Source organism: Danio aesculapii, chromosome 15 (genome assembly GCF_903798145.1).
Source record: "Danio aesculapii chromosome 15, fDanAes4.1, whole genome shotgun sequence".
NCBI classification, from domain to species: domain Eukaryota; kingdom Metazoa; phylum Chordata; class Actinopteri; order Cypriniformes; family Danionidae; genus Danio; species Danio aesculapii.
This window is the reverse complement of record NC_079449.1, coordinates 20,258,857-20,280,314: the sequence shown is the minus strand read 5'-3', so window position 1 is coordinate 20,280,314 and position 21,458 is coordinate 20,258,857. Positions and strand designations below refer to the sequence as shown.

General features: G+C 35.6%; 1 protein-coding gene across 3 annotated transcripts in view; it reads right to left on the bottom strand.

The window, feature by feature from the left end:
* The window catches only part of git1 (G protein-coupled receptor kinase interacting ArfGAP 1), a 47,023-nt gene that overhangs the window by 10,312 nt on the left and 15,253 nt on the right, over positions 1–21,458 (bottom strand). The window contains exons 6-16 of one of the 3 annotated variants that reach the window (XM_056474214.1): positions 18,858–18,988; positions 16,814–16,908; positions 16,439–16,481; positions 15,968–15,994; positions 14,284–14,332; positions 9,532–9,604; positions 8,911–9,008; positions 5,351–5,462; positions 5,089–5,216; positions 2,951–3,103; positions 389–670 (exon numbers count right to left, since the gene is read on the bottom strand). In XM_056474214.1, coding sequence (XP_056330189.1) covers positions 389–670; positions 2,951–3,103; positions 5,089–5,216; positions 5,351–5,462; positions 8,911–9,008; positions 9,532–9,604; positions 14,284–14,332; positions 15,968–15,994; positions 16,439–16,481; positions 16,814–16,908; positions 18,858–18,988 — 1,191 coding nt within the window. The remainder of the gene's footprint in view (positions 1–388; positions 671–2,950; positions 3,104–5,088; positions 5,217–5,350; positions 5,463–8,910; positions 9,009–9,531; positions 9,605–14,283; positions 14,333–15,967; positions 15,995–16,438; positions 16,482–16,813; positions 16,909–18,857; positions 18,989–21,458) is intronic. The other 2 variants (XM_056474216.1, XM_056474215.1) reach the window with 2 other exon arrangements.

The window sequence follows — 21,458 nt, the reverse complement described above, 5'->3', positions numbered from 1 at the left end:
ATTTATTACCCATATTCACTGAGAAATGAATAATTAATACCAATAATTATAATAATTAATAATAACAGTTAATACCAAACATAAATGACTTATTTTTAAAATAAAATAACAAAAGATGCCCAAAAACGCTTATGTTTAGAGAGACAGCCAATAAATACATCTACAAAAGGAAGAGTTATTAAGACAGGAAGTGTTGTTAAGACATGAGTCTGGCCAGAAAGTGGCGGTAGAGAGCAGTGAGTGACAGTAAAGCAGCAGCAGCACACTAGTGTGGCCTCAGGTAAGCAGAGGGAGAGAAACAGCCTGACAAGAAAGGGAAGTTTTAAAAAAACAAAAAAAAAAAAAAAAAACAATAAATTTCAGGCCGGCCACTAATGCTTACACTTACAGGGCTGAGAGGCTGCAGGCGGCAAGTCAGGGGGTCCAGAGCTGGGCTGAGGGCTTTCGAGGTGATGCCCACGGGCTCATACATAGAGAAAGCCTGCCTATCCCGGCGGTGGGGGGTGGATGAGGGTGCAATTAGGCTGGAGTCTCCTCCTAGCCCTCCTCCACCACCCATACCCCTTACTCTATCAGGCCAGAGTCCTGGGACACCACCTCCAGTGACGGCGACCCCCGACCCAGCCTGGGCCCCCCGCAGCGCGCTGTTCTCCGTCTGCATCCGCGAGATCTACAGGGATGGAGGGGCGTCACACACACACATACACAAAACACAAGGAGCAAAGAAAACACAACAGTTGCAGTGTGGATGGTTACATCATGCTGGGGGGAGGGGCGGCAAAATGGCTAAGGTTGTGTGAACGAGGAGGGGCTTCATTCTTAGTTGAAGGTACATGGGATTTGATTGTTACACTACTGTTCATAGGTTTAGAGTCAGCAGAAAGCTCGATTTATGATATTCTTACAGCAAAGGTCTTTTCGTTCCTTGTTTAAGGTGTAAAAATGTCTCAATGCTCTACATTGTTGAGATTGATGTTTAGATCAACATGTTAAAGAACTGGACAAAAAACGATAAAAATACGTAATAAAATAAAAATATTCCCTCAGTAGCATGTTCAATAAATGTTCAAAATCTGAACAGCGTTACCCGTTTGTGCCACATTAACTGTTTATCCATTGAAGAGAGTCATAACTAGGGCCAGACAGAACCTCCGGACATTTTTTGCTATTTCTGCAGAGATTTTTGTAAAAATCTGCAGATTTAATCGAAATTATTTTGGGAGTATATGTAAAATCCTAATATATGAAATAAAAATTATATATTTTTAACTTTTATTTGATGTTTACAATGCAAATCCATCTAGATCCACTTATTTGGTAAACAAAGCAAGTCTCTCCTATAATATATCTACTAATAGACAGAAAATATTACTTTACAAACTGTATTGTACATAAATCAAATGAACAATTTTATATTAGTCAATAATATTACTGGAATAAATTTAAAAACTGAATAAATACACATTTACACAAGTAAATAAATACTTAATGTTGGGCTAAAACTCTTTTTCTGTCTATTTCTGCGCGTGCAGATTCCATGTGGGCCTAGTCATGATCAACAGCAGTGAAGTGCAAGTTTAGTAGGTTTAACTAACTTTTTAGAAATGTTTGCTTTGGCACTTTTGACTCCTCCCAGCAGGCACAGGATGTTAACTTGACGTCAGATTGACGTTGTACCCCAATGTCATGGGGATGTTGCATTTTGTTTGGGAATGAAAATCGGGTTGACGTCATTGCTTATCGTCCAACCTAAAATCAGGCACATATCAACGTTTAATGTTACAACTTGACGTTGTGTGGACTTTACCACTCAGACGTCTATCAGATGTTGGATTTTGGTTGCCATGAGTGACAAATAAATGTCAGTATTTAACGTAAATATGACATTGGTTTGAAATGTTGGCTCGACGTTGGATTCTGGTCACTTTCCAACACAAACTTAAATCAATCAAATATCAACGTCATTTGACGTCATTATTATTTCATACATTTTCTTTTCGGCTTGAATGAACCGCCAACTTAGCCAGCATATGTTTTACGTAGCAGATGTCCTTCCAGCAACAACCCAACACAGGGAATACACTCTTACATTCAAACCGGAGGTTTCGAGGGGAAACCGGAGCACCCGGAGGAAACCCACGTGAACACAGGGAGAACATGCAAACTCCACACAGAAATGCCAACTGGCCCAGCCGGGGCTCAAACCAGCGACCTTCTTGCTTTGAGGCGATCGTGCAACCCACTGTGCCACCATGACGCCACTGATGCCATTATTGGACGATGTCAAAATAACATTGTCCGTAGACGCTGGCTAGACATTGAATTTTAGTCACCCCACGTCACGACCTAAATATAATCTAATATTAACGTCTTATGACACTGTGTGTCTGCTGGGCTGAAAAAAAACTTTCTTTTGGTCTGATTTTGTTTAAAATGACAAAAAAAAAAAAAACGGATTGTTGTTGGATTTTATGCCAAGTATCTCAAGGCTTTCAGGGTGATTTCAAATAAATACGTTTGAACTTTTCAAGAAAATCTACATAGAATCTTTTAAAAACGTATTATTGTCAACACTGATGACTACAATAATTTCTGAAGGATCAAGTGATGCTGAATACTGGAGTAATGACTACTGGAAAATTAAATAAATGTAATAGTTATTTTAAATGCAAGTAATTTTTCACAATACTACTGCACTTTTGTTTAAATAAATGGAGCTTTGCTGAACATAAATTTGATGACATTACAAAATCTTTAAAAAATATCTTACGGATCACAAACTCATGAACGGCAGTGTAAATTCTGCACTTTTTAATGGTTTGGATTAATATGCATGTATATATGATGCGGAGTTGTATTAATGGCAGCATTTCATAACTATCTGTGTGAAAATATTGTATTTTCGAAATGTAGGTATATAGTGTGTGTGTTTGTGTGTGTGTGTGTGTACCTCCTTCTGCAGCCTCCGCAGCTCCTCACTCAGGTTATTGTTGACCTTCATGAGCTGCTGAACTTTAGCCTCTGAGGAAGCCAGTGCTTTCTTCACCTCCAGATACTCCTGTAGTGTGATTGGTCCATCTGACAGATCTGACGAGTCCATACTCTGAGAGACACAACATAAATCACCATCACTTCCCAATATAATGACATTGCACAATAAACACCAGCAGAGGGAACACTTATAAAAAGCTATTCATATTTTTTTTGGAAGATATGTACAATTAATGACTTGAATTTAATATTTATAGTTTTATTCAGCAAAGGATGCAGTAATCACAAACATGAAGTAAAGCATTTGCAATATTACAGCAAACTACATTTTAAATAAAGGATTCTCACATTTAATTTAAATTCAATTTCCTTTATTTAAAAAAACCTCTGGTTTGACTAGTATGGCTGTTGAATATTACACAAGATTACAAAAACCAAGACAATATACAATAAAATATTTAAATAAAACATTTATATTTAAAAACAGTTTTAATATATTGTAATAATACCAGCTGTGTTTATTAACTACTGTATGCAAAAATACTATAGCCCCTAAATGTTTTAAAACTATATGTTATAGCACGATAGATAGACAGACAGACAGACGGATATAGATAGAATGACAGATAGAAAGAATGACAGACAGATAGAACGATAGATCGACAGATAACACGATAGATGGACAGACAGACAGACAGACAGACAGACAGGCAGGCAGGCAGGCCGACAGATAGACAGATAGAACGATAGAACAACAGATAAACAGATAGATAGACAGACAGACAGATATAGATAGAATGACAGATAGAAAGAATGACAGACAGATATAGATAGAATGACAGATAGAAAGAATGACAGACAGAAAGAATGACAGACAGAAAGAATGACAGACAGATATAGATAGAATGACAGACAGAAAGAATGACACACAGATATAGATAGAATGACAGACAGAAAGAATGACAGACAGATATAGTTAGAATGACAGACAGATAGAACGATAGATCGACAGATAACACGACAGACAGACAGACAGACAGACAGACAGACAGACAGATAGAAAGAATGACAGACAGGACGGACAGACGGACAGACAGATAGACGGATAGACGGATAGATAGATAGATAGATAGATAGATAGATAGATAGATAGATAGATAGATAGATAGATAGATAGATAGATAGATAGATAGATAGATAGATAGATAGAATGACAGACAGATAGAATGACAGATCGACAGATAACACGATAGATGGACAGACAGACAGACAGACAGACAGTCAGACAGACAGACAGATAGATAGATTGACAGATAGAAAGAATGACAGACAGATAGAACGATAGATCGACAGATAACACGATAGATGGATGGACAGAGACAGACAGACAGACAGACAGACAGACAGACAGACAGACAGACAGACAGACAGACAGACATTTTTATAAATTAAATTGCATAACAGCATAATTACTTCAAATTTAATAACAATGTAAAAATGTACTGCAATTAATTATAATAAAGTGTATTATGAATGTTACTATGAATGAGCATTATAAAATTTTCCACACAGAAAAAAACAGCTCGATTGAGATTAATAATTGCATAACTCCTCAAACAGCAATGCCACTAGAGATGTTGCAACCAGACACAGACGAATTAGTGGTTTACTTAGTGCTCTCCTACTCTCAGCCATGTCACTTCCTGTACACTCCGCATGCTCAGACACAGCTTCCTATCTTCAGCCTGCAGAACAATAGCTTCACTGATCACAGCCTTGAAAAGAAGATGATGTCATTCTGCAAATATGAGGCAGGGCTGCTACTGCTCTTCCAGCGGTGCATGCTGGGACATGACAACACTGGCTTCTGTACAACTGAATAATATACTAATTTGCTGGTTCGGCAAAATCAAGATCAATAACTATCAACAATAAATCAAGAAATCACACATGTCAGTGGAGCTGTCATCGTTTCATTATCAAGAACGACAGAAGTGTGGATGGATGAACACCAATCTTGAACCCCTCACACCTATAATCAGGTTTAGGTGGAGCGCAATGATCATTTTCCCCCATGTAAACACCCAGTGAGCTCACCTTGGCCCGGTTATTGCGTTGAGTGTTGTTGTTATTCTGTGCGGTCAGTTCGCTGTCTGTGTCTTCATCAGACGCTACGCTGTCATAATCATGCTGGTCATCGTCCGCCTGACTCAGATCCAGCGGGTCTGAAAAACAACAAAACAAAAGATAGCATCATTAATATGGGGAGAAACAGAGATAGACTCAGCTATATCCATCTATGCTGAAGCGGTGTTGACGTTCTGCTCTGGTCTAATTCAATGCAATGTTGGCGTCTGACCTGTGGGGCTCGTCAGGCCTTTTCCATGTTGCCGTCGCTTGGCGTCACTGAGGATGTCGATAATGAGGGTGGCGAATTCCCGCGCGTTGAAGCGAGCCAATTTCTGCCGCCCCTAACAATGACAGAAGAAATAAACACAGATGAAATAAGATCTATATATTAAAAGACCACTTTGGAATTGTAGGTTTCTCTGGATTTGGTTTTTGTAATTAAGTGTTTGACTATAACGTAAATTTTGTTAATTCTTCTGTAACACTGACTACGTTTACGTTGACATCAGTAATCAAATTACTTCCCTTAATCTGAATAAGACAATAAAAGGATTAAGGTGTTTACTTGAGTTGCTTTTTGAATGTTCCTTTTATGATCCCATTTTACACATAATACGATAAACGTCATTGTGTTACCACGCTATCTACATTTCCTCATGTAATTTCGAGTCTTTTCTTTTGTCAACTTTAACTGCAGTTTGGCACTTTCACTTTCATTTAGAAAAATTTCATGCATGCCCCCCATGGCAAACGAGACATTGGGTACGAGTATGAACTGCTGAAAGAGTGTTGTTTTAATGTAATTTAATACTGCACGCCTTATGGGGAAAAAAACCCCACATTTCACGATGCAGGTGTCTGTGGTCCTTCACTGACTCGGTAGGTGCAGAGAATAGTGTCAAACAGCTGTGTGTGTATAGACTATCCTGTTGAAAAATTCTGCGAAAATCCTACACGACGGTAATAGTTTGACTAAAGTGTTTACATGTCTGTACTGCACTTTAATAATGGGGCTAAAATCCGCACACTCCACATGTCTTAAATTTCGATTTCAGTTTAGTTTGATTATGACTTAATCGGATTAAGCTCATCAAAATAAAAATGAATAAATAAAAATAAATTCGCAGTTTAAACGGTAGATTCTTAACCGCATTAAAATCTGATTATTGGTGTCCGTGTAAACATACTTGCTGTCAATTAGAGCATTTCTTTTGCATGACAACAAAAAAGGCAATATGTTTTCAGACATGTTTATTCTCATTTTTAGACCAGCAACATTTTAATTAATTTAATTTAATTAAGAAATCATTACTTGTTCAAATGACACGGATTTTAACATTTTTTTCATTTTTCTTTAAAAATTGAAGGATATTTCTGAGGAAAAAAAAGTTCTAAATGACAACCATTTTATTTTGAATTTTTGAAGAAACGTTAGCAGACCTTAACAGAAAAAATAACTAAATAAAAAAGTTGATATTTAGCCACACTATATTGGTATTTCGTAACATCTAGTTTTTATGAGGCGAGTTGTTAGCCTAACACTCAACTCCCAATCTGGTAATAATAATAATATATATTTTTTTCATTTTACTCAAACCCATACCTAATAAATCTATGAAAACTGTGAAGAAACATTGGTCTTTTGAATCTTTTCTGTAGTTAAAGAGATATACATTATTGATATATTTTATATACTACATTATTCAAAGCAAATGAACTCTTCATTCATCAAAAATGCAATACATTATTCTAAGGTGACAGTAATACATTGATGTACTCTGAAAAATATTGATATTCATAAAAGGATCTTAAAAAAAGGCCCAGGATTGAACAAAAAATATTTTATTGATTAATTACTTGCAAAAATAAATATGTTGTTTACTATAAATGTGTAAAGTAATGCTGTTACAAAAAATATCATTTTTATTTATATAAATAAAATCAATGTATTTTAAAAGTCAATATTTCATAATATTACTACTTTTACTGTATTAATAAACTGTAATTGATTGACTAAATTCTCTCTTGATGGGATCACAGGGTTTCAGCAGGTTTCACCAGGTTAAATTTAAGACTTTTAAAGACATTTTTAGGACCATTATTAATGAAATTTTTGACTTATACAGGGTTAAATACAGGGTTAAGATAATTTTTTGTTAAATAAGTTTTATTGAAGACAAGGAAAGAAAAGGATTCTCGGTTTAACTTTTTTTTTGTCCACATATAACATAGGCAAAGCAAATACAACGAAAAAAAAAGAAAAGAAGGAGAAGAAAAAAAAAAAAAAAAAAAAAAGAAAAATCACAATATTAAATAAAAAAAAAACACACCCACATAACAAGCCAACTTGTTACAAAGACCTGTTTGAACAACAGAGTATGATGACAAAGCATATTAAAACATTACAGAAATTATCGCACAAGGTTTTCGTCAAGGTAACCGATAAAAGGATTCCAAATGTTGTCAAATTGTTCCAGTTTTCATTTTAAGCAGTATCTAATTCGATACAATGATTATAATTTAATATATTTACAATAATAATAATTAAATAACTTAAAAATTAGGTCAGGTCAGTATCTTCAGCAGTAAATAAATCGAGAACTTTTTATCAAACATTACCGTAAGGAAAGTAATTAAATGCTATTTTTACATAAAAAGTTAAAAGTTTTATTGAGATTGGTAAATGTATAGGTATTAGCTATACATGATTAAAGGGAAATTATGACATACAACACAATATTTCAGTAGATTAAAGACTTTTTAAGGCCTAATATTTAGCTTTTGAGATTTAAGACATTTTAAGTCTTTTTTGTTAAGACCCTGCGGCTAACCTGGCATAACACATTATAAACAATAAAAGTAATAGAGACTTTAGATTGCATAATCTTAAAGTCCCAAGCCTTGCAAAATTGATTTAAAAAATAAACACACCCAGATTAAATTTGTTGATTGTTTGACACTAATGTTTTAGTTCAAATCAGAGTGAAACTTAATAAAATGTGTTAAATGAAGAACACTTCCCTCATTATACAAAATAGACAAAAAAAAATGTAACACCCAGAGGTTAAAAGTGTGGATACAGCGTAAAACTTTTATGAATGAAAGCCCTTCTGTGGGATTCTGGGTCAGATTATAAAGCGATACTTGCAAATTTGTCAGACAAAGTAGGTTTTATTTGAGCACTTAGTTCTTCTCCAACATGTTATTACAGAGGGCGATGTTTCAAGGCTGGAAAGCACTGCCACATCAACAGCTCAACGTTCCCACTCTTGACCACTGGGTGTGTGTGAGTGTGTCTGCATGTGTGTCCCTCCGCCCATCATCTCTTTCCATGTCTCAAAACCTCATGTATACGCAAAAGAACAGGAAATTCTCAGCCTGGCCAATCAGCCTGCAGGAAACGTGCCTTCGAATAAACGCACTTAGTGGTCTCGCTGTATAAAAGAACTATTTCAGGCAGTGGCACAGAGAAGGTCAGATGAGGATGCCAATGGAAATGCTGAAAGGGAGGGAGTCTGTGTGCGTCTACAGCAGTTACGCAGCTGGAAAACATACTTTTCATTGGTTTGCCGGCCAAACCTGAGCCTCAGACGTTTGCACAACCACAAAACGTCTATTTTTAGCCCTCCTTCTGCCGCACCACAGATATCATCTCTCCTTTGTGCCTCCATCAAAAACGGGCCCACATGGAAATGACGGCCCCTTACGCAAGGGGGCAGCAAAAGAGGAATGCTTCCTCCCAAAATCTACTTCCTCTGAGGCTCAGAAATCAGTTGTGTGTGTGTTTACCTGGTTGCGTGTCGCTGAGTATTCAGGGTTGACAGGTAAGAATGGGACGGCGCTCCGTTCGGTCACCAACGTACTGTGGTTCTGAGTTGTCAGCCACACTGAGAAACAGAACGGCACATGTAAACACGACAATTATAAACAAACAGACTCTAAAGTCATGAGGTTTCCAGAATGCATCTACTCCTCCCGTTTGGATTGTGCGTGTGTGTGTGTGTGTGTGTGTGTGTGTGTGTGTGTGTGTGTAAGTATGTTTGGCCCCCTGCCTCTCTTTCAGCCCTGCTTACCATCAAAATCTCAGCCTGGCATCCCAGCATGCTACCTCTTCTGCTCTATAACCAGGAACGAAAGTTGAAGGAGTGTGAAAGAGAGAGAGGAGGAGGAGAGATCCCTGAGGCACTCCCTCACTCCTTCACCCTCCTTCCATCTCTCCCTCCCTCCCTTCTCTACAGACTGACTGCACAGCTAAAGTCCTTCTATAGTCAGTGTTTATAAAGCACACTGATCACTGCGTCTCGTGGGGCAGAGATTCATGTCCTCCTCACGCCCCCGGACCGTTCCATAACTACATTAGGAAAAGAGTGAGAGAGCAGGGGAGGCTAGGGATGGGGGATTGAGTCTTACCTGCATCATTCTCTCTACGGTCCACTTCATCATACACGTCCATAGCCAGCTCCTCGAACAAACGGTTATTTAACTGTGTCCACACACACACACACACACACAAACAAACACGTCAGTATGTGGCATTAAACTTCAGATAGAAGATGGAAAAAAACAGGGCACACACACAACAGGAAGACGTCGGTGAGAAGACAAAACAAAGCAACATGCTCCAACAAGGTGCTAAATAAAGACTAACAAAAGCAGAGGGAGTTCAAAGCATCTGCTAAATATATCTACAGAATATTTGAGCTTTTGAAGATTTTATCAAATATATTTGACTTGAGTCGCTCGAGAAGAGAGGATAATCAGTATTCCTGAGAGAAGTTTTTAATCTGATCAGAAATGCTGCATGATGCTACACAATCACAGTAAGAAGAACATATTTAATGTGTGGAGCAAAATTGTGGATTGATGAGATTTCAGTGTTGTTGGAGTTTCCCAATGCAGTGTTCCGAGTGTGACTGTTAGCTTGAAGTTTTTTAGGGGAAAAATCCATTTTTTCAAGAGTGATCAAGTGAATTCTCAAGAGCAAGAACATAAGTCTTCGGCTGCACACTACAGATATTTTGGTAACACTTTATTTTGATGGTCCCTTTGAGTATTAGTAGACTGTCTGCTTAATATCTGTTGATACTGCTGCTAAACAGACATTTAACTGACTATAAGGAACTTTGCAAGTTTGACACCATCAGATTTTGGGCACAAACCTTGGGAAAAACTTAAAGGTTAACTCATTTGAATTAAGACGACATCAAAAAGAAAAAAACTTCTGGTTCCAGGCCCAATACATCATTCATTTATTTACTTTTTTTAATGAATTAATTTATTTTTCCTTCTTTTTTATTTTAATTTGTTTTTTCTTTATAGTAACTGTTTAAGGTTCCCAGTTTGGGCTTCTAATAACTTTTCTTCATTGTCATAGACAAAGTGCTTTCAGCACGGTTCTGAATACCTTTATCTATTTGTCTATTACTATTGTTTTATTTATTTATTTTTAACTGGCTTAATTTTACCCTATTTATATTATTTATTATATTATTTATTTGTTTTAGTATGTATTTGTTATTTATTCTTCAGTTTTTCCTTTTTATTGTCACTATTGTTGTTTTTGCTGCCATTATTATTAATTTTTATTATGTAACAATCTGCATATTGGTTATTACATGCATATCTATGCTCACTGCTACATGCTGATCGTCTACAACGATTCAAATTTCAAATAATAATGTTGTCATTTATAAAAATTTTTGCATAAAAGACCAAAAAAGGTGTCATGTTTTTAGACATGTTTATATTCATTTATGACAAAACCATGAGCATACTTATTTTTTTAACAACTATTTTATTTTAAACATTGTCATACAAATTGACAAAGGTTTCATTTTTTTTAGTTCAGCAAAAAAAATTATTGATTAAATGAAAAATACAACAAGAATGATATAAACTAAAATACAAAATAACTTAATACACTTTGAAAGAAAAAAAGAAAATTAAATAAATAGTAATACTAATATTAAATAATACAGCAATAACATATTTGTCTAATCAATATACTTTCAATGTCCATCAGTTCAACAAGTCAACATCTAGACCAGGGGTGTTCAAACTCGGTCCTGGAGGGCCAGTGCCCTACTGAGTTTAGCTCCAACTTGCTTCAACACACCTGCCAGGAAGTTTTAAGTATATCTAGTAAGAGTTTGATTAGCTGGTTCAGGCGTGTTTGATTAGGGTTGGAGCTAAATTCTCCAGGACAGCGGCCCTCCAGGACCGAGTGTGGAGACCCCTGATCTACACTTTCCAAAAAGTCATGAAATACTTTCCAAATAGACCAAAATATATGAATATGTAAACATTATTATTCATATTTATAAAATACCAATTTTGTAACATTAGAAGAACTGATATTTGGTAGATTTTCAATGACAACAAACATTTGTTATTCTTATCAATTGTAATTTTCTTTAAAAAAAAAAAAAAAAGAAAAAAAGAAAAGAAAGAAAAGCTTTAAATGACAATATTTTTATTTGTAATTAGAAAGAAATTTTACATTAACAATTCACATTTTACTCAACCCCATATCTAATAAACCCAGTAAATCCAGAGAAACTGAAGTGATTTTGCTAAATATGTATTAAAAAAAAGGTTCTCACCTGTTAACGATTATGCCATTTATGAGAGAAGTTAAATATTTATGTTTTTTACAACCACAGGCTGTGCACACTTCAGAATATTGGAAAACTCATAGATTTTTATTGTAAGTGACGACACGCACTGACCATTCAAGACGTGTTGGTGTGTTTGCAGTGGTCAAGTGTGAAATCAGTGTATAAATATAGATCTATGGTTCCTATTCTAATGGCATCAGTTTGAAAGTTTGCGCAGAACATTGTAATCAACTCCCCATAAACTCAAGCCCACCTCTATTTCATCTCATTTAATATTTTTTTCACATATTCTTAGTAAATAGGCATATTATATAGTTATTATACATTAGTATACATAATATATACAGTGCTCTGTATAAATAAGCACACTCCGTTTTGAAAATGAATATTTATATCTATTTCTCAGTGAATATAGACAATATACTGTAGGTTGGTGCATTTGAACAAAACAGTTTTATTAAACAGATAATTCTTGGACCCATTCTGTTTAGTTTATACATTAACGATTTGCCTGCAGTGTGTTCCAGAAGTTCAGGTTCAGATGATTCAGTAGTATATATTCACGCAAAAACCAAACAACAAGCTGCTAACAAACTTACTGCTGCACTCAAGAACGTTTTAGACTGGTTATGTTTTCATGTTTTACCCTCAATGCAAGTAAAACGGTGGGAATGTTTTTTCAATTAAAAAAATGAGAAGTATTGCTCAGATACGTTAGTTAATGGAGAAGTAATAAATATAGTTGATCATTTTAAATATTTAGATATAATTATTGACTCCAATTTAAATTTTAAAAAACATTAAGAAGGTTTCCAAAAGTGCTAGAGCGAGTCTGAGGATTTATAGAAACATTAGGCATCAGTTACCTATGGCTGCTGCTAAACTTTTTATGAATACCATGATTTTCCCTCATTTATCTTATTGTGCAAAAGCTGGTCTCACCTGAACATTGCAACATTAAAACCATGGTATAGCATCTTTAAACGAACAGTAAACATTTAAGCTAAAAAGCTAAGGAGCTATCATTACTGTAACTGTATTGCACAACATAACTTACAGTTTCTTATTTTAAGCTGATGTGGGTTTAATGTATAAAATATTTAATGATCTAGCACCACCACCTCTCAAACAATGTGTGATTGTCTGCAAGGACAATATAAGACAGACTAGGTCATCAGTTAGAGGTGACTGTTCAGTTAAACTTAAGAGAACTTCTTTTGGACAGTCAGTTTTTTTAGTCAGAGCAGCAGAAATATGGACTAAAATACCAGTAAATATCAGAGACAGTACCACTTTTAATCATTTTTACTGTTCTTAAAATTTGGCTTAAACAAAATCAAAATATGCAACCACAGATTTTATTTTATTTTATTGACTTTGATGTATTGTATGTAGTGTACTGTAAGTGTATATTGTATTAATTTGTACTGTTAAACTAGTTACAACTTCCTGCCCAGGGACTGCAGATGTAAATTAGCTTTATAGCTAACTCTGGCACAACATGTCATGTTGTACATTGTCCCTGTATAAATAAATAAATAAAAAATATATTTTATTAAAATAATATTTTAGGCACTAAACATCTTTAGAAATTAAACTCAAGCTAAATATTGAAAAAAAAAAAAGAAAGGACAAACTCCCCTTTTTTAAATTTGTATTTAATATTTTTAATAAAATTTAATAAAATTTCTCTAGCAAAGAAATTTGAGAGAACAAATTTTTAGATAGATGAATATGTGTGTATTAATATTTATATTGAACGTGCACAGCTAGATTTATACAATGTGCATGTGTCAAGCACTTATATTGGTGCAAAACAATTCTTTTTAAAATTTTTAAATTACAAGTTCGCCTGAAGATACAGTTAAAGTCAGAATTATTAGCCCCTCTTTGAATTTTTTTTCTTTTTTAAAGATTTCCTAAATGATGTTTAACAGAGCAAGGAAATGTTCACAGTATGTCTGATAATATTTTTTCTTTTGGAGAAAGTCTTGTTTGTTTTATTTCGGCTAGAATAAAAGCAGTTTTAAATTTTTTAAAAACATTTTAAGGTCAAAATTATTAGCCCCTTTAAGCTATTTTTTCAACTGTCTACAGACCAAACCATCGTTATACAATAACTTGCCTAATTACCCCAATCTGCCTAGTTAACCTAATTAACCTTGTTAAGCCTTTAAATGTCACTTTAAGCTGTATAGAAGTGTCTTGAAAAATATCTAGTCAAATATTATTTACTGTCATCATGGCAAAGATAAAATAAATAAGTTATTAGAAATTAGTTATTAAAACTATTGTGTTTAGAAATGTGTTGAAAAAAATCTTCTCTCCGTTAAACAGCAATTGGGAAAAAAATAAACAGGGGGCTAATAATTCAGTGGGGCTAATAATTCTGACTTCAACTGTACATGCTAGCATTTGGATCAAAACCAAAGCATGATTTAGGAATGAACCACACATTTGATCATTTGTAGCTTTGGGTTGTGCTGTCTAAAAAAATCTAATTCCCTAAATTGTCTGTAGCAGCTCATTAACCTGCATCACTCACCGCTTGAAGCTTCTTCTTGGCTGCCTTGGCCAGTTCAGAGAGGTCCAGGCTACACAAAGACAAAGACACAGACACAGGAGTAAAAGGATGCTGGAGACATGCGGACAGAGAAAGATGAGGAGAGAGGAAAGGAGACATGTGGGAAGGGAGATCTGGATGAATTAATGGATTGATGAATTGATGCATGTATGGATAGATGGGGTGGGACATGGGCAGCCGAAAAACATGAGGAACAGGAGATTTCTAAACATGAAAAAAATATTTTACTTGATATAATTTATTAGAAATCGACTGGACTGGCTTGCAATGCTCGAATACTATGACGTAAATGTGAGTTCACAAAAAAGAGAGGAAATACATAACCCTGTCTACTTAACTTTAACCAATAGCTTGTGTAGCAGCAGCTAATTTGTTTCTATATAATAATATGTACTGAATTGTGCATAATAAGAGAAATAAAATATCATGTATTAGGGTAAGAAAGAATAAACCATTATGATTTTAAGTTGACAATAAGGGTGTGTTCACACTTGTCGTTCAGTTCTCTTGATTCCTGTCAATTAAGTCCAATTTTGTGAATATTATGTTTGTTCATTACTACTATATGTGGAATTTTTAAAGATTGACCAGGCAGCCACATCCCGCTCTCCCTCGTGACGCCAATACGGAAGTAACTGAAACTGCAATTCATCGACTCGCCTTTGGGGGCTGACACTAGGAACTCCAGATGTTCACTGACTGCAATGCTAAATTGGCCAATTTTACAGCTGATAAAAACATGTTTACAGCCTGGTACAAAAGATGGTTTTGGTTCTCATAGCTAATATTACCCTTCATTACAACTGAATGGTTAAATTTTTTTATAACTCATCCATTTCATTTTTATCAAGTTATATTAGTCTGCATAATTAAGGGTGTGGCCACTTGAGTGACAGCTAGGTCTCGCTGGACGCCATCACGTCATTCTTGCTGATTAGCCGCTGAACTTGGCATGCATATTTATATATATATATATATCGTATTTTAGTTTTGTTTTGCCTAAACACTTTATTGATATAGTAAACAACCAAGCACAAGTGATATGAACACAAACGAGTCGCAGGTAATGAAGTATTAAGCATTCCACCCAAAGAAAAGCCCTAGTACTTGACTTGTAGCTTCATTTGCACTCTTCAGAAACCTATAGGTGACGTCACGGATACTATGTCCATATTTTTTTACAGTCTATGATATCAACATATGTCTATCATACATGATATTTTTTTCACCAGCTGAGAACTCTTTAAGAGTGTGAAAAGATGTGAAAACGGCATCAGGAACTCCTCAACAGATCTAAACCAGCTGCAAGCAGATGACATTTAACACCTGCACTGAACTTTAATTGGAAATGTAAAAAAAAAAAAAAACAAGAACAAAAAAAAAACAGGTATGCTTGAGCGTGTTGCTTCAATACTGTGACATAAGGTCCTTTTGTTTTACCTCACAGCTCATATTTTTTGTTTATTTTCATTAATCGAAACATCCCAAGTGTGAACATACCCTTAAAAATCACAAGATATTGTGCAAATCTCCAACTCCTGCCTCATCCCTCCAGGTACCCACATCCAGATGAAGTCCATGAGACAAAGAAAGTGAGCAGGGTTTATGAAGAGGGGGGTGAAAAGAGAGAAAGAGAGAGAGATACCTCTGCGTCGGGCACTTAGGGCGAGCTCTGCCTCCAAAAGCGCAGCAAGATGGAGAGAACAGAGAACGAGTGAGCGAGACCGAAAAGTGGGCAGAAGACAGTCAGATAGAGGAAGAAAGAAAAGGGACAGACCCCGTATCAACATTCCTTCTGGACATGTCAGTAAAGTTCATTCAGATACGGTGCATTTGAGCTTGTCAGCCTTTCAGGTTGAGGGCACGCTGTGTCCTAATGTAATCTGATTAACTGTGCAGCACAACCTGCTGGCCAGCACACTCAAATACACCCGCTGCCAACTTATCTTAACACTCTATCTACACTATACGGGCAGTGCTTAGGAAAAGACTTGAAGGAGGATATCATGCATAGTGACAGGTAATATACAAAACCGCACTGATGCTTTTCAATATGTATAGACAGTATTATTTCTATTATGAGTCAGACACATACAAAAACACTCAAACAATGTACCTGTCCGCCATCTGAGGGATGATATAATGACCATTCTTATGATCTGCAAAAACACAGACACAATAAAAACAATGTAGAAGTTTTCATCCTCATTTCAAGAGGACAGATTGCTTAGTTTTATACCACGCACAAATAGGACATAATGATTTTGATGCCCAAATTAACAGGTTGCAGTATTCACACTGCAAGTGTAAACCTCACAGCAGAAGCTTAGGTGTAATGCGTGTTTCAGCGCTGAGCCTATTTTTAAGTGGAATCCGCACTGAATTTGGTTGAAAATGCATTAGAAACTCGGTAATCACACTGCGATCAGGACTTTGATGAAGATCCATACACTTAATTATGACCATTATTATAGAAATATTGAATACTCACCAGGGCGACGTCCACACAGGTAGAAGGCCAGTCTGTCCGTGAGCTCATACTGACACTCCACCAAGCGTTCTGCCAGCTCTACGTGACCCGCTTGCCTGCAAGCACAAAGTCACATCACACACTATATAAAAATAATATATTCACACACACACTATTATACAAAGCTTTGAAGTGAGCAACACTGAAAGGAAATGTTGTTGCTTTTTTGAACACAGTAGAACGTTCCAGTCTTAAACAACTTACAGTAATGCTACTGACTTAATATTGCATTTAACAATACCATGGATGGATGGAAGTATGGATAAATAGATGGATGGAAGTATAGATGAATGGAAGTGTGAAAATATGGATGGATGGATGGATGGATGGATAGATGAATAACAGTATGTATGAATGATGGCATAGATGAATGGAAGCATAGATGGATGGAGGTATGGATGGACGGATGGATGGAAGTATGGATGAATGGAAGTACAGATGGATGGAAATATGGATGAACTGAAGTATGGATGGACGGCAGGATGGCAGTATGGATGAATGCATGTATGAAAGTATGGATGGATGGAAGCATGGATGAATGGAAGTGTGAAAGCGTGGATGGATGGAAGTATGGATGAATGTAAATATGAAAGTATGGATGGATGGATGACAGCATGTATGGATGTAAGCATGGATGGATGAAAGTATGGATGGATGGAAGTATGAATAAATGCAAGTATGAAATTAAAGATGGATGGAAGCATGGGTGAATGGAAGTATGGATGAATGGAAGTGTGAAAGTATGAATGGATGGAAATATGGATGAATGGAAGTGTGAATGTATGGATTGATGGAAGTATGAAAGTATGGATGGATGGATGGAAGTATGGATGAACAGAAGCATGGATGGATGAATGGATGAAAGTATGATAGATGAAAGTATGGCAGTATGGATGGATGGCAGTATGGATGAAGCATGGAATTTTGGATGAATGCAAGTGTGAACGTATGTATGCATGCATGGATGCATAGATGGATGGATGGATGGATGGATGGATGGATGGATGAAAGTATGGATGGATGGATGGATGGAAGTATGAATAAATGCAAGTATGAAATAAAAGATGGATGGAAGCATGGATGAATGGAAGTACAGATGAATGGAAGTGTGAAAGTATGGATGGATGGAAATATGGATGAATGGAAGTGTGAATGTATGGATTGATGGAAGAATGAAAGTATGGATGGATGGATGGATGGAAGTATGGATGAACGGAAGCATGGATGGATGAATGGATGGAAGTATGATAGATGAAAGTATGGCAGTATGGATGGATGGCAGTATGGATGAAGTATGGAATTTTGGATGAATGCAAGTGTGAACGTATGTATGCATGCATGGATGCATGGATGGATGGATGGATGGATGGATGGAAGTATGAAAGTATGGATGGATGGAAGCATGGATGGATGGAAGTATGGATAGATGAAAGTCTGAAAGTATGGATGGATGGATGGATGGATGGAAGCATGGAAGTATGGAAGTATGGATAGATGGAAGTATGAAAGTATGGATGGATGGAAGCATGGATGGAAGTAAGTTTTGAAGTGTGGATGAATGGAAGTGTGAAAGTATGGATGGATGGAAATATTTATGAATGGAAGTGTGAAAGTATTGATGAATGAAAGTATGGATGGATGGAATTATGGATGAATGGAAGTGTGAAAGTATGGATGGATGGAAGTATGGATGAACAGAAGCATGGATGGATAGAAGTATGATAGATGAAAGTATGGCAGTGTGGATGGATGGCAGTATGGATGAAGTATGGAATTTTGGATGAATGCAAGTGTGAACGTATGTATGTATGTATGTATGTATGTATGCATGTATGTATGTATGCATGTATGGATGTATGGAAGTATGAAAGCATAAATAGATGGAAGCATGGAAGTATGGATGGAAGTAAGTTTTGAAGTGTGGATGAATGGAAGCTCAAACAGACAGATAGGAGGAATGTCACAACAGAGAGACAGTAGATGAATGGACGGATTTGGCCTTTACCGTGCATAGTCTATGGGTGTTCGGCCATTGATATCTGGAGCTCCCGGATCTGCTCCATACACAACCAGCAGCTCAGCCTGGAGAACCTGTCCCGCTTTGGCAGCCACATGGAGAGGGGTTGTGCCCTTTTCCTGTGAAGGCATCATCAAGGGTGTGAGTGACCACCAGAGATAACAGCGATTGTTCAATCTGCCGATTTCATAGTCAATCTTTAGGTCTACACGTCTACACTTCAGACCCACTGTCAGAAAATAAGGGCTTTAACACCAGATTGTTAGAGAATCTCTGTTATAGGAACTGACCATCAGGTCGGTCCCCCAAGAACTATATCTTCTCCACTGGGCATTTTCATGGTTGAATTTACTCTGTCACTAGAAACTCTCCAGTAATGCATGTCGACCAACAGCAACATCAAGAGCAGCGGTCAATAAAAGCAATAACTGGATGTTGGAAGATGCTGAGTTCAAAGCAGTGTTTTGGTTGTGTGGATTGTGAGTTCTGTGACAGATACACAAGTTGTGATTTAAAGAGCATAAAGAAGGGCTGTGAAATCAAATCTCTAACAAAAATTTGTAGTGCTACATATCATAGAGGCTGAGAAAAGAACACAATCAACGCAGTGCTGCAAACAGATATAAACATTAGCTTTTTTATGTTTATATATTGTAACACTTTAAAATACAGTGTTAATTGTTTTGTAAAGAATGCCTTCAATCAATCAATACATATTTACGCTTATGTAAATCATTTTACGGAATTAAAGTTCTTGTTCCAGTTCTTTATGCAAAACATACAGTCCTAAAGCAGCTTGAAGCTTTACGGTAATACATTCGAAAGTAACAGAAAAATGCAAACATTAAATACAGTCAATCAAACAGGTTTTGAAATACATGTTAAAAAAACATCCGTCATTATTATAACAGAGGAAAGCAAAGAAAACTAGAAATAATTTGGTTTGGAAAGGATGTAGGATATCAAATCGGATGTTATAAACAAGAGGTTACAAAAAGATAATGCAGTGCTGTTTAACATCTGAGTGACTATTTTAGTTTATAATAACAGCCTGAATTCACCTTTATTTTTAGCTTTCAGTTTCTGTTTTACTAATTTCGCAGGAGTTACATTCTAAAAATAGCCAGCAATAGGCAAAATATGCAAAGTAGTCAGCTTTATTTTTTACGATTATTATAAATGTTCTAAGGCTGTAATACCCCACTTTATACACTTTTCTCAGACAGGCGTTAAGATTTTCACACTTTTCTCTATTTTCATTTTCACAAACACTCTCAAAGTTCAAACCTCTGTAGAAAAACGAGTCCAGTATTATGGAATGAAATCAAAGATTAAAACCATTTGATCTTCCTTTATTTATTCCGTAATGGCGCCCTACAGCTGCATAACTTCTACCTTCCTTTAGCATGTCCAGAAGTTAAACTTTTTGTGCAATGGTTAGCCTTTTCCTCTGCCTTTTGGGCGCTACCACAGATGCCTTTGACGGCACCGAACATTTCGCTGACATTGTGGAGAAAACTTGCAAACATACAGTACTGCACTTCATAGTCACTGCTAGCGATCATATATTTATGTAATTTTGGCAAGCTGAATGCATTCTGTACTGTACAAGAGACAAGGCACGGAGGACATTGATTGACAATGGTCTACATCGGAGATTCTCAACCGGTGGGCCGATAGTTTTTAGGCGAGATAAGCTTCAAATTAACTTGAATATTATTTTATAATTATTTGATTTTATTATTAAATATGTCATATTAAAATTATAGTAGTAATTTCCCGTTTTCTGTGATTGAACAGGCCAATTCGGATTAAAAAATATTATAATATTATAATATTACTGTTATAACTGTTATAATAACTAGCTCGCACGTGCCTCACGTCTGTGACTTGTACTGCATCAGAGTCGCACAAGTCTATTGATTTACAACCTATGCATGTTCACTTTGTGTGAACACTTTAAAATATCTGCATAGTTGTCCAAATTAACGGCTCGTGAGCGTTTTATAATTGATGCGCGTCTGTATAGAACAATCAAACCAAACCACCTTCAGATCGATGCGTTTCAACAGATTTAAATGGATTTCACTGTAATTTACATTTAGGGTTAAGGTTAGGTTGTTTATTTTAATGGATATAGATCAATAGATGAATAAAAGTCAGTCTAAGTCAAAGCATCAGCAGTTTTTTGCCAACTCCTGTAGTCCTGTCAGGTTCCTTTACTGAAGGAAAGGTCCAAATACTCTGCAGTAGTAAAGAATAACTGAAGTAAAGAATTCAGGAGCTTTGAACCTGTCTGTGTGTTTTTTTTAAATATAAAAAAAAAAAATATATATATATATATATATATATATATATATATATATATATATATATATATATATATATATATATATATATATATATATATATATATATATATATAATAAGAATAATAATAATAATAATAATAATAATAATATATATATATACACACATACATATACACATACACATACATATACATATGTATATATATACATATATATAGATTATATATATATATATATATATATATATATATATATATATATATATATATATATAATA